The following is a 12,739-nucleotide window of genomic DNA, read 5'->3' on the forward strand; positions in this document are numbered from 1 at the left end:
ATTACCATCTAAATTTCACAGTTTTTCACGATTTCCGCAATTTTATTGCAGAAGATGAAGTTGCACAATCTTAGCATCATTGCAATGCTAGTGGTTCCTTTTTGCAAAATGCAATCCATTTTAATGTATTTTTTTACGTTCTTTCCGAAAATGTACATGGTTTTTAGATTAAATCAAGTTTCACACACGTAAACTTGAAAAAACCCGTAGAAATTGGTGAAAATTGGCAACAATGGACCGTTAGGCCTTTTAAAATTTACAGGGAGCCATTTTTATGGCCAGACATGAAAAGTACGTAGAAAAATACCCATAGTACACACCCATAAAGGGTGACTAAGGTCGAAAAACATTCAAAAGAGCTACCTTCAAGTAAAAAAAGGCCGCTAAAATCGACATCCCGGTCAATTTTCACATCGTGGGAATCCAGGTACAACTATAATTTTTTGATATGTTGTATATATATATAGGTAAGAGCTGTTACGTACGTCAATATAAAAGTTGTACCCCACTTTCTTGAACCTTTAGCATGGCAATTTATCGAATTTCTGCCATTTTTGGCTCTTTGGGACGATTTTTAGCGAAAATTTGGCAACGTAGAAAAAAAGTTGTACTGGACATTATTTATTCATTTTTTGGCGTTCTTTTCAAAAACGTACACGGTTCTTAGTTTGAATTGATTTCGGCGTGTGTAAAATTTAAAAACCCCTAAAAATGGACCAAAAATGGCAACAATAGGCCATAAGGCCCCATATAATTTATCGGACGCCTTTAAAAAGGCCAGAAACGGAAAGTACGCAAAAAAATACACATGAGTCATCTGCTGAAAGAGTGATAACAGTCTAAAAAGTCGACGAAAATATCTAATTTTCGATGCCAAGATTCTGGGTTTGAAGCGTTGTTGCACCTTTGCATGAGCTCCTTTCGGAAAAATATTTGGCATAAAGTCTACCTAGGACTAGTACTTTGAAAATATGAAACATTCAGCAAAATCCTGGTGGGGCCGGAAAAGGCCCAAAACGATACTCCTCCTTCCGCGATATTCTGACCATTTCCTGATTTTTGGCCATAATTTGGCGCTCTCAGACCATGGTGCAGCATGGCCGAGTTGATGTGTTACTTTAAGCATAGGCATGGTGTCATTTCATATCAGTTTCACAGTGTCACTCAAGCTAATAATCCAGGCACATTACGTGCCGCACATAAGCCAAAAAAGGGGCCATAGCCTGAAAAAATCGCGAGCAACAAGGTTTTCAGTAACGTAATTATATGTAATTTTTGACGCTGAAACCAAATTTTTACTTCGCATGAAGACATTTGGATCAGAAAGTTGCCAAATTTGGCAAAAATGGCCTAAAACTGGCTTTTTTGGCAGATTATGGCCTGTAACTTGTGAAAAGTTGATTTGATGACGAATAAGTTATTTCCAAAACTGAAGTTCGTTAAATATCCTATAAAACTGATCCTTTGCATTTTTTTGCTCAAGGCAAAATTAAATGCAGTTGATGGTGCAGAACTTTGAAAAAAGAGCAAAAATTGGCATTTTTCGCGGTTTTTGACCATTTCCTCTGTTTTGCCGTCTGATGAACGATCTATTGACAAATGACGTGAAGTTGATGGAAATTTGTCATGAAAGACATAAATTGAAATCAAAAATAAAGAACTAACCGCATTGCAATAATGCCGAGATTATGTAAAATTGTTTTTTGGCCGTTTTTGACCATTATTATTCCTTTATTATTTGTTTACTCCTGTATTCTTTAGTTTGTAATTTGGGACGAATGAATAAGAACTACTTATAGTAAGGTTGAAATAATTCATCGTCACAAGCAGTGTCTCTAAAAAAGGGGTAAACATGTTGAAGGGTCATATCCTTTCACACGCGCTATCGTGATAGTAGCATGGCAGTTACGCCAGGAAGTCTAACTTCTCGCTGACTGCATGGATCGAAAAATGCAGCGTATTAAATTAGTGTGATATTCTGTATGAAATATATTAACTTCCTTTCGTATAATGTTAACTTACAAATTAATCAACAGATACAATATTGTGATGACTTGCTCCCACATCACCCAAGAGGTCCGGTACTTAGTGCATTCTATTTTTACGTAATGTCCCCATACCACAGCCCAAGGACCAGTTTTCCATTAGACTTAGTCTTTGAAGCTTCTGGATTCCATCTACTGTGTTTAAATTATTCCTACCGCACGAACACACACGGACACATGCGCTCTTACACACATTCAAATACTCAATCATTACCAAAACTACAGAAAATTCAAATGGGAGTGTTGATAACAATAATCCAATGTAAGATTCTTCAGGTTGTAGGCCTAGCCCACGTAAACAATAACTGCTAAATTCACTGGCTCTGTTAATTTATGCTCCTTTGCTCTTCCATGGCTCTGATGGTCCTGCCACTTCAACGCCAGTGGGCAGAGGAAGCTGAGGAAATTGTTTATTTGATGAAGTTGATAAATATCCAACCATTCATAAAAATCCATGGGCAGATCCAAGAGACAGGGGGTGGGGGGCTGGTAAGGTGGCCTGCCCCCCTTTCCCCGTTCGCCCGTAAAAAATTTAACGAACTTTAATTTGGAAAATAACTAATTTTGACGTCAGACCAACTTTTCAGGGTTACAGTCCATAGTCCGCCAAAATAGTCAATTTTAGGTCATTTTTACCAAATTTGGCAACTTCCCTGTCCAAATTTTTTGGTGCGAAGTTGAACTTCGGTTTCAGCGTCAAAAATTACATAAGAATCACTTAAAACGTTGCTACCTGGGATTTTTGCAGGCTCTTTCCCTGATTTGCTTTAACAATAAACAAAGCCAAATGGTTCAGTTTTTATAATCACAGTAACCTAATAACAATTTGGTCAAAATGCATACCACTGAATCCAGTTTTGGAGATGGAGGTTTTCCTGGATCAATTCAGGAGGAAAAGAACGAACCGTGATTAAACTGACACTCTGAACATCACCTGTGACGTCAAGGTAACATTGTAGTAAAGGAATTGCATCTACTCCTGCTCCCGTTAAAAAAAGACCTGATTTTACAAAGGGGAAAACAAAAACCAGAATAAGTCATGATGGATGAGATTACATCATTAGAAGGAAATAAAAAATAATGGGCGCATAACGAAAGTCTGAATCAAAAACAGCAAAAAAAAAAACTCTAACTCTCTTGAAAAATGACTCTAATGTAATTTTTAGCGTTGAGTTCGTAGATGACAACAATGATTTCCGTTTACCCACCGACTGCCCACGAGATGATCTTCCGACGAAAAACGGACTTTTCCGAAGAAAATCCCATTTATCATGAAATTGATGCATTATAGTGAAACACCAAGGTAATTTTCGAATTCTGCAGACAAAGGAGCATAGGGAACAATGTATCTCATTTTTAATCAATTTTGCCTGGTGCGGTTGCTAAAAAGGAATCCGCCCAAAATATTTGAGTTATTTTGAGGGCCATCAAAGGTTCATTCAATCACTGGTGATAGTGCGTTGCCTACACAGAAAAATGCGCTCTTATGTTGGGCCTTTTTATATCATTTGCAGGCAGAAGGAGGGAGCGGTGGACTTTTTCAGGGCCTGAGATTCACCAAACATTTTTTAGGGTACTTAGTGCCATCAACTAAAATATTTGGCAGGAACAATTCTTAAAAAGAGAAGAGATTTAGCATTTTATTGGATACACCGATTTAAGACCTTCCCAAAAAAACAGATGGCCGTCCGATTTTGTGGGGTTTTTTTGTTCAATTTATCTAGTAACAACAAGTTATATAAATAGTCAAGGGTTACATGTCAAAAAATATACATTTTTTGGGGCAAACCATGTAAAATCAGTGTCTGAGAGTCGAAGAGAACGAAAACAAACCAACTCAGCAACTGGTAAAAGCCTAATTCTGTGTCATCAAACATGGCATATCAATCTCAACTTGATCTTTTACAGTGTCTCCAAGTACTTGGCTTTTGGCACCAAAAGGCTTTTTCTGAAAGTAACATCTTCTCCTGCTGAGCAGCTTTTTGTGTTTCCTGAACATTTGACTTTGTCCGAGTTGGTATGTTTTCAAAACCGATTCAATTCTAGTGTGTTGCCTACAACATAAAAAGGACAAAAACCCTGCACTTTTTGATTGGAATATACCACTTTCAGGGCTCTCTGGTGGTGCCTTCAGGGGTAATTCTGGGAGGGACAACACTCAGAAACCCGCGGCTGGAGCAAGCCATTTTGGTTTTTTTCTAAGCCCTGTTCCTTGGTGGCTACCAATCTGATTTTGCTGGAATTTTTTTTCAATGAAAGGTGGTTTCCACGATAACAATTTTATTCCTCATCAATTTTCCTTTAGCGGGTTTTACACTTTAGGATAGGCAGACCAGCAAGTCCATCAGGGATGCTCTTGGGGTGCAAGATGTAGCCAAGTGGACCAGTGTGAAGAAAAGGATGTGGTCGGAGAACGTTAACCGAATGGATGAAGAGAGACTAGCAAAAATTTGTAATACCATACGACAACCCTTAGGGAAAATATTACCTGGACGACTGCCTGAGAGATGGGCACAAAGCTGGCTCTTTCCTTCTGAGGATGATTGAAGATTTTATGCTGTTTTTGTTGATTTGACAAGTCCTTAATTCTTAGTGATTTTTAGATTATTAATATTTATATAGTTCATTGTGCTTAATACTGGATGGACAGACAAACAGGGCTATGCCCTAGTCGTTCGAGGAAGAAGAAGATCAATTTTTCTGCTCGATTTATATATATATTTTTTTTTAAAATTGGTCTGAACTGGAAATGTTCCAATTTTCGGATATTTTGAGGTCAAAAAACTTTTTGCCACTTTTCGCATTCAAATTTCTTTGAAATTCAATCTAGTTCCAAATTTTTAACTTGTATGGTAAGTCGAGTAAAATTGACATAGCATTTTCAGCAAAATATTATTGAACAAACTGGGCTGTTCAACTAATTTTAGCTGAATTCCAATGTGATTTTAGGAAGCTATGTGAAACAATGGTGCAAAAATAACTTTTTCATCAGTTGACAGAATTAGAAGCAGAGTTATCATAAAATGAGCTTTTCAAGAATTACTGAAAATCATGTCATCTAAGGATTGAGGGAGGCAAAAATGCTTCAAATCGTCTTCTCATAGTGATGAAGTAACTTGCCTAACCTAATTTCAATAAAATCGGAGAAGGTTGGGTCTAAAGCCTAGTCCAGTTACCCCCACCATTACTACTCATTCCTTTTATTCTGTTTTACGAGTCTGACTTAGGCCGGAATTTTAAGACGTTACTCGAAACTTCCTCGACTCGAGATTTCCTTGAGTACGCTTTTCGAGTGTCCTCGAGAATTGGCGGTATTTTAAGACGCGACTCGAAATTTCCTCGACTCGAAACGCGCTTCGAGTCACCTCCAAATTTCCTCAAGTGAATTTCGTTGAGTCAATCTCGAGATTTTCGTGAGTGAGGTACTGAGGTCCCTCAAGGGAGTTCTGAGGAAACTTGGTTGAAAGTGATTTGTTTTGTTATGAAAGTGAATTTGAATGAAGTGAATTTTTTTATGAATTTTATTGCTAAAATTTAATTTTACCCACTTTCCCTTGTTTACTTTAGATATGTATGCTATTTTTCCCTTCAAAGAAAAAAGTATACTGTTTTTCCTCTAGAACTTCTCCTTCTCAGTTGCAACTACCTTACGACTTCGGTGTTTTGAAACGGTAGCTGAAGGGCGATTTTTGGGGGTCACGGACATTGAATTTCAACATTTTATATTGTCATAGAGGGTTAATTTTTCAGAGTAAAAAAATCCTTAAATCCACCCCCGTGCGAAGAGCATCCCCTCCTTTCCCTCAAAGCTTCATCAAAGAAAGTGAACCTCAGAAAGAGCTACTGAAGAGTACAGCGCCACGGGTACTACGCATCCCAAGTAGCACAGTGCAACGAAAATATTGAAATTAAATTGCAGTTTGATTTCAATACAATTGTAATTTTTTTTACCATTAAATTGCAACATTTTTACATCATTTAGTCGATTTATGCTGATTTTAAACAATCAACAAAATGAGTTCCATGTGTCAGAAAGATAGGCAATATGCAATGCATTGAAAAATTGCAACATGTTTCAATAAACGGGACCCCTTCAAATAGGAGCTAGGCAACATACACAACAATCAGTGGAATTGCAATATTGTCACAATGTAATTGCTACTTATGGCAATCTGTGCACTTGGGATTTTGGTCATGCACTTTACGAAGCTACTTTCAAATTAAAAGTCCTCATAAAATAGTGATCCTAATGCAATTCCAAGGGTATTAATGGGTTTCATTTGACGTGGAGTTGATGTAATTGATGTTCAATAAAATATTTTTATGATAGTTTTAAAAGTTATTCCCGTTTTTTGTCATCTGAGACATTACATCGTTTGTTTCGGTGAAAAAACATTTGGTTCCCTGAGGTATTGTTTTTAATCAAAAATAATAACTTGCAAAAGTCTATCTTGGTTTTTAACCTAATTTACTTTAATTTAAACATGGGTTTTCCACGAAATAAGGAAATAGCTTTCATCCTGAATTCATCTTCGTCCCCCGCCCTCTCTCCTACTCCTCCAAAAAAAAACCTGAAGAACCTGACACTGAATTTTCAGTTTTTCAGGGAGAAAAATGTTCGAGCAACTCATTATTCCCCCATTCTTTGCTAACACTCCTGTAGGTAACTCCCTAGAAAATCAACATAAAAATTGACAGATTGGATTAAAAATGGCCTCATTTACTTCTTCAGTAAAGTGAGGCAGAATGATGATTTTGGGGCCTCAGATTTCTAACAACTGAGCGCCGAGTCTCAGAGAAACATACAAACAATTTCCACTGGTTAGGCTTCCCGAGCAATGAATTCCTTAAAAAATAGAATTTATCAGGGCATTTCTAGTGACGCCATGGGTGCCAGGTATTGCAAAAATAGTGAGAGCATAATTAAAAACATACAAAAGGACATGAGAAAACACATGAACATGCTCACTCTAACTTTTCGCACCTTGGCCTCTCCCTCCTTCCCCCCAAAAAATCATCATAAGAACTAGAGGAGAAATGAAGCACTGAGAAAAGATCAAGTTTATTGTCCCATCAACAAAAATGAAGCAATATTTGAGTGAGGAATTCCAATGTTTCTGAGAAGAGAGAATCAAATCAGTTAATTTATGAGCAGCTTCACCACTTCACTACAAATGTGGACACTTGGTGACGAAGTAATTTTAGCTAAGCATGTAGTCAAAACAAAATGGGCATTTCAGGTCAAGGTTAATAGCCGAACCTAAAAGAAAAATACTGTGTGCTGAAGGAATGAAAGTTATAGAACATGATGTCATGAATACTCACAGAAAATCAAACTCTCTGCACTATATGATAAGAGATTTGAAGGATGAGAGGGTACGTGGAAGAGTGAATTCAGAGGCTGATGAGTTGCGTTGAAATTGACAGCTGTGGACAATCAATCCATGGTCTCCGCAAATTGTTTAATATCAAATCAGCAGAGAACCATGATCTTTGAATGAGACAGCCACTAGATACACAAACTGCTGAGGTAGGTTGCTCTCTTAAATGCTGGGCAATGGCCATCTTGGAAACTCTTGAGTCTGACACTTTGATGAGAATAGCATTCGAACTGCCCATGTGCTGCAGTGTGTCGGGATAAGTGAATATTATGACTCAGTAGAGATTCCTTTGGTTCAGGATTAACTTAGGTAAATACCTGAGGGCCAGGAGACCGTACACATTTTAATTTCAAAGAATTATGAGCACTTGACATACCAACTCAAAGAAAAGCATCATGATAGCAAAGTTCTCTAGATTAGGCAATCAGTTGCGCATCGCTGTTAGAGCTTGCTCATCGCATGTTGAGACGAATGTCATTATCTGATCAGCTCTAAGTCAGCAGCAATATAACAGGTTGATACATGCTTTCAGACAGCACCATTGGTGAGCAGTGACAAGAAAATACTAGACTTTTGTCTCAACATACACTCAGTGAGCTCTAAAATGCTTATTAGGTAGAATAAGATTGATAATCATGAGAGATACGAATCGCGTAATATGGCCTATGCTTGTGCTTTCAGAGGCCAAGTAGAAAACTTCTATTAAATCATGTTCAGAAACTGGAAGATGAAGAAAAACCTGATCTCTAAAGTCACAAATCTGCTTCATAGGTACAGTGTTTAATGTTCAATGTTGACTCGATAAAACTTGTGTTTGTGAAAACCAGCTGACAACTTGATGAATCACAATCTTAACCAAAGGGCTTTGAAAGAAGATGCTTTTGAGTGAGGGTATGGTTTGTAATTTTTGATAAGTTACCTGAGAGAAACGGATATTCCTTTGCTATAAATCACATGTAGACAATATAAATGAAATAATAAAGCACAGGGTTTCATAATTGGTACGTATTTGAGACGCTGACGCTTGGATAAGGGCTACACTATCAACTTTTCTCCGGAGAATAAATCACGCATTTCCGAGAAATTTCACAGAGAATTCATGATGGAATACATGTATGATGAAAATAAGTACTGAGGAGAAAAGAAAGGTTCAATCACCGAGAAATTCACTTCCATTCAATCGCATGAATGTTAAGCATCTGTGGTGTGGGTTTAGCCGTGTTCTCAAAGACGATTAGGATCCATTGAACGCTTGAACTATGACACAAAGGGCTATATCACATAAAGAAACACAAAAACCACTAAGAAATCGAATTATTAACTTTGAAACAATTAATTTAAAGGATTAATGGTCTGGCACTGATAAACAAACAAACAAATACAATGAATGGCCGGGGCCGCCTTTCTCACCAGTCACCATCTCACGAGTGCATACTCAAGCGGATGAATCAGAAATTAACTCATGGCCCGGGAATTTATGAAAGTAGCCGCTAAAGTTTAATTTGACGCACTTTTCCATGATTTTTATTCCAAATAAATTCCTAATCTGTTCTTTAATTGACGTTGAACGTCATTCTCTCACCTGGAAGCCATTTTTTTTTTTTGGACGACGGAGTTTCGAGTCGAGTAGATTTTCGAGTGGAGTAGATTTTCAAGTCGAGGAGTTTTTTCTCGAGTCGAGTGAGTTTCGAGTCGAGGCCGTTTTGGAGGTTCCTCCAGTCGAGTAAATCTCGAGTCGAGGAAGTTTCGAGTAACGTCTTAAAATTCCGGCCTTACAGTCTATATTTATGAGCACCAAATGATATTATAGTAAAATTCGTAATCAAGGATAGAAAAAGAAAATATGGAAAAGATTTGTCTCCTTGGAAGGAAACTATGATTTGACAAATTGGTGTTTTTTCTTTCATAGAAGAAAATAGGTGATGTTAGAAGACTGACATTACCAGATAAATTTCCCTCTTCAATGATCCATGATGTAAGCGTTCCTAGGTAATCACAAAGTCTAGAATCGTTAAGGAACATGCAGGCAAACGCCACTCGATCACTGACTAGAATTCCTTGCTCCGTGAGGACTCCATCATAAGAGTCAGATTCTGAGGTCAGGAATGCAAACATTGCTCTTAGATACGGATCTGATAGCTGCAGCATGGATGATGTGCACAACTCTCGCCACATTCCAGATTTGGAATCGGAAAAACCTGAAACAACATAATTCAGAGAGAGTTGGGTGAAAGAGCTTGATGCAAAATCGGCTTTTTTCGCCTCCCCCCCTCTGGAATTTCTTCAAACTTTGTCTATTGATTACTCATACTTGAGCGCTTCTTTTCCCAAATTTTCAGACCCCCAAAAATTTTTTTGGGGCAGACCCGCCATATCCCATCTCAGGCCCTGGTACTAGTTTTAAGGCCCAGACCCCATGACTGCCACCAACCCCCCTCCCCCAAAACCGCCAGAAAAATCATTTGACTTAATGCCCAGACTAGAGACTCTTAGCGTCAGACGACGAAGGAAAATGAAACGCAGTAATTAAAAATAGCCTTGTGCACTTAAAATCTTGAAAATGAATAGAAATCTTCAAAAAAGTAGAAGAATTTTACAATGCCCCAGCATGTTTTTGAAAACTCGTTCACCTTTTGCTAAATTTTTAGGGCAAATCACTTTTCCTGATGAGGAAAGGGTTACATGAGAACCTAATCCTAGTTTTTAACAGAAACTTATATCTTTATTGTTAAGATTATTTAAATTTCAAAAATTTTACTTATTTACAATTTGGTTTATTTATCTTTTTAATCAATATAATATCTCTAAATATAAAGTTAGTTGACCTTAGGTCTAACCGCAACTGCTGGCACCTAATCAGTTGGAATATAAATAAATTAAGTGATGTGTCACGGGCGGCATGGGCCCCTCCGGAATCTGGGCCCTGGTACTAGGATCCCAGTATCCCCACCCTTGTAGCGGGCCTGGCTAGGGGGGTGGAAGTCAAAACCTGTAAATCTCGATATCTCTCGAACAAAGAAAGATATCGAGGTCCGGTTTGGACAAAAAAATCGTCTGTAACTGCATACTTTAAGATTCTAAAGGTCAAAATCCCTAATTCACACTTTCAAGCTAACACATGTGCTTTCTTTCAGTTTTTGAGTTTAGAAAATTTCTTTTAAACAGAGGACACACAAAGATCTCAATTTTTCATTTAAACTATAAGCAATCTTTGAAATTGTTCGTCTATTTCTGCATCCAACGAGTGGTCCATTAAGCTTGGAAACCGAACAGTTCAGGAGTTATGAGCGTTTGAAGTTTCCTCCCAACGCGCCCTGGCCGATTTTTGGGTGTTATTAAACAAGATTAAATGTTCAAACCGTGCAAAATAAGTTTTTAAGGATTCTTGAGGGTCGCTGAGTTCAGAAATTACAGATACCTCCAAAAGAAATCACGTTTTTAAAATTACAGCTCTATAACGCTACTTTAAAGGCCCACCGAGCGCTGACCGGCCGCTCAGTGGGCCAGTACGGAGCTGCAATTTCTGCACTCAGCGACCCTCAAGAATTCCCAAAGACTTATTTTGCACGGTTTGAACATTCAGGCCCACCACAAGGGTGGGGATACTGGGCCCCTGGTACCAAGGCCCGATCCCAGAGGGGCCCTTGACACACTACTTCGAATGGGCTTGTTGCAAACTTTTGCTAAAGCAAAAATAAGAGTTGATCCCTATGGATAATGTCTCAAAAATCACCGTGAGCGCATCGGCAAAGTCTGAAATGCACTCATAACTTCACAATCAGCGTAAGAAATTTGCGTTTTTTTGAGCTTCCCGCTTCAAAAACGATACTACGGCACAGGTGAACATTTTGTTAGAGGAGTTGCTCCATCGTCGGCAATACTCATCATGGCCAACGCCAATCCGCCAAAACACGTGTGATGGGACGAGATAACACCTGATCAGAATAAGACCAGACAACAATCAGCGTGTTTACGTTCATATTTTCCTCGCCCGCCTTGATTGATCTTAAACTCTTCTCGAATTACGCGCGGAACTGCGCAAGCGTCGGCCATGATGAATATTGCCGACGGTGGAGCGACTCCTCTAACAAAATGTTCACTTATGCCGTAGTATCGTTTTTGAAGCGGGAGGCTCAAAAACCCGCAAATTTCTTACGCAGATTGTGAAGTTATGAATGCATTTCAGACTTTGCCGATGCGCTCATCATGATTTTTGAGGCATTATCTATAAGAAACAACTCTTAGTTTTGCTTTAGCAAATGTTTGCAACAGGCCCATTCACATATAACCCTAGTCTCGTAAGGAAAAGTGAAAAATTTACCCTCAAAATTTCGGAGAGGGTTAATACATTTTCAAAAACACGCTGGGGCGCTGTAGAATTATTCCTACTTCTTCGAGAATTGCTATCTATTTTCAAGATTTTTAGTGTATAAATTCTGTTTTCAATGTGAATAAACTTCTCTTCCTTAAGTTGACGAGCATTTATTTACTTGATTTGCTGTATCTTTATTCTAACCTGATTGATTTTCATGATGTTACAAATTATTCACTGGTAAGGGGGCGGTGGAGGGGGAGGGGAATGGGGGCGGCATTCATGGGGCCCAGACTTTAGAACTGGTACCATGGCCCGAGATGGGATGTGGCAAGCCTGTGAACATTCAATCTGTTTTAATAACACCCAAATCCGGCTTTATGGCGCGTGGAAATCGGTCGGGGCGCGAGGGAAAATTCAAATGCTCATGACTCCCGAACTGTTCGGTTCCCCAGCGTGATGGGCCACTCGCTGGATGCGGAGAAAGACGAACCATTTAGAAAACTGGTTATGGTTCAAATGAAAAAATTGAGATCTTTGTGTATCCTGTGTTTAAAAGAAATTTTCCAGACTCAAAAAATGAAAAAAAGCACATGTGTTGACTTGAAAATGTGATTTCGGGATTTTGACCTTTAGAATCTTGAAGTAAGCAATTTTAGACGATTTTTTGACCAAACCGGACCTCAATATCTTCCTTCGTTCGAGAGATATCGAGGTTCACAGGTTTTGACTTTCGGCCCCCAAAATTTTTTGGGGGTCTGAAAATTTGGAAAAAGAAGCGCTCAAGTATGAATAATGAATAGACAAAGTTTGAGGAAATTCCAGAGGGGGGCAGGGCGGAGAAAGTCGTTTTTGTATCAAGCTCTTTGAAATTTGTCCTCATTTGCATTATTGCTCTATTATTTGTTACTATTGCAACACTGCAGCACAATTTACCGATTGTACGGATACTTATGGAGGAGAAATAATCCTGGAAGCTTTGACAGGAGTTGAGGTTTTAT

The 12,739-nt window shown here is 38.5% G+C and overlaps 1 protein-coding gene across 2 annotated transcripts in view; it reads right to left on the bottom strand.

Annotated features, from left to right (window-relative positions):
* mio (GATOR complex protein mio) overlaps positions 1-12,739 on the bottom strand; it is a 79,205-nt gene that overhangs the window by 14,306 nt on the left and 52,160 nt on the right. For both annotated transcript variants that reach the window (XM_019055701.2, XM_019055699.2), the window contains exons 10-11: positions 9,370-9,624; positions 2,889-3,045 (exon numbers count right to left, since the gene is read on the bottom strand). In XM_019055701.2, the coding sequence (XP_018911246.1) occupies positions 2,889-3,045; positions 9,370-9,624 (412 nt within the window). The remainder of the gene's footprint in view (positions 1-2,888; positions 3,046-9,369; positions 9,625-12,739) is intronic.

Source organism: Bemisia tabaci, chromosome 1 (assembly GCF_918797505.1).
Source record: "Bemisia tabaci chromosome 1, PGI_BMITA_v3".
Lineage (NCBI taxonomy): Eukaryota > Metazoa > Arthropoda > Insecta > Hemiptera > Aleyrodidae > Bemisia > Bemisia tabaci.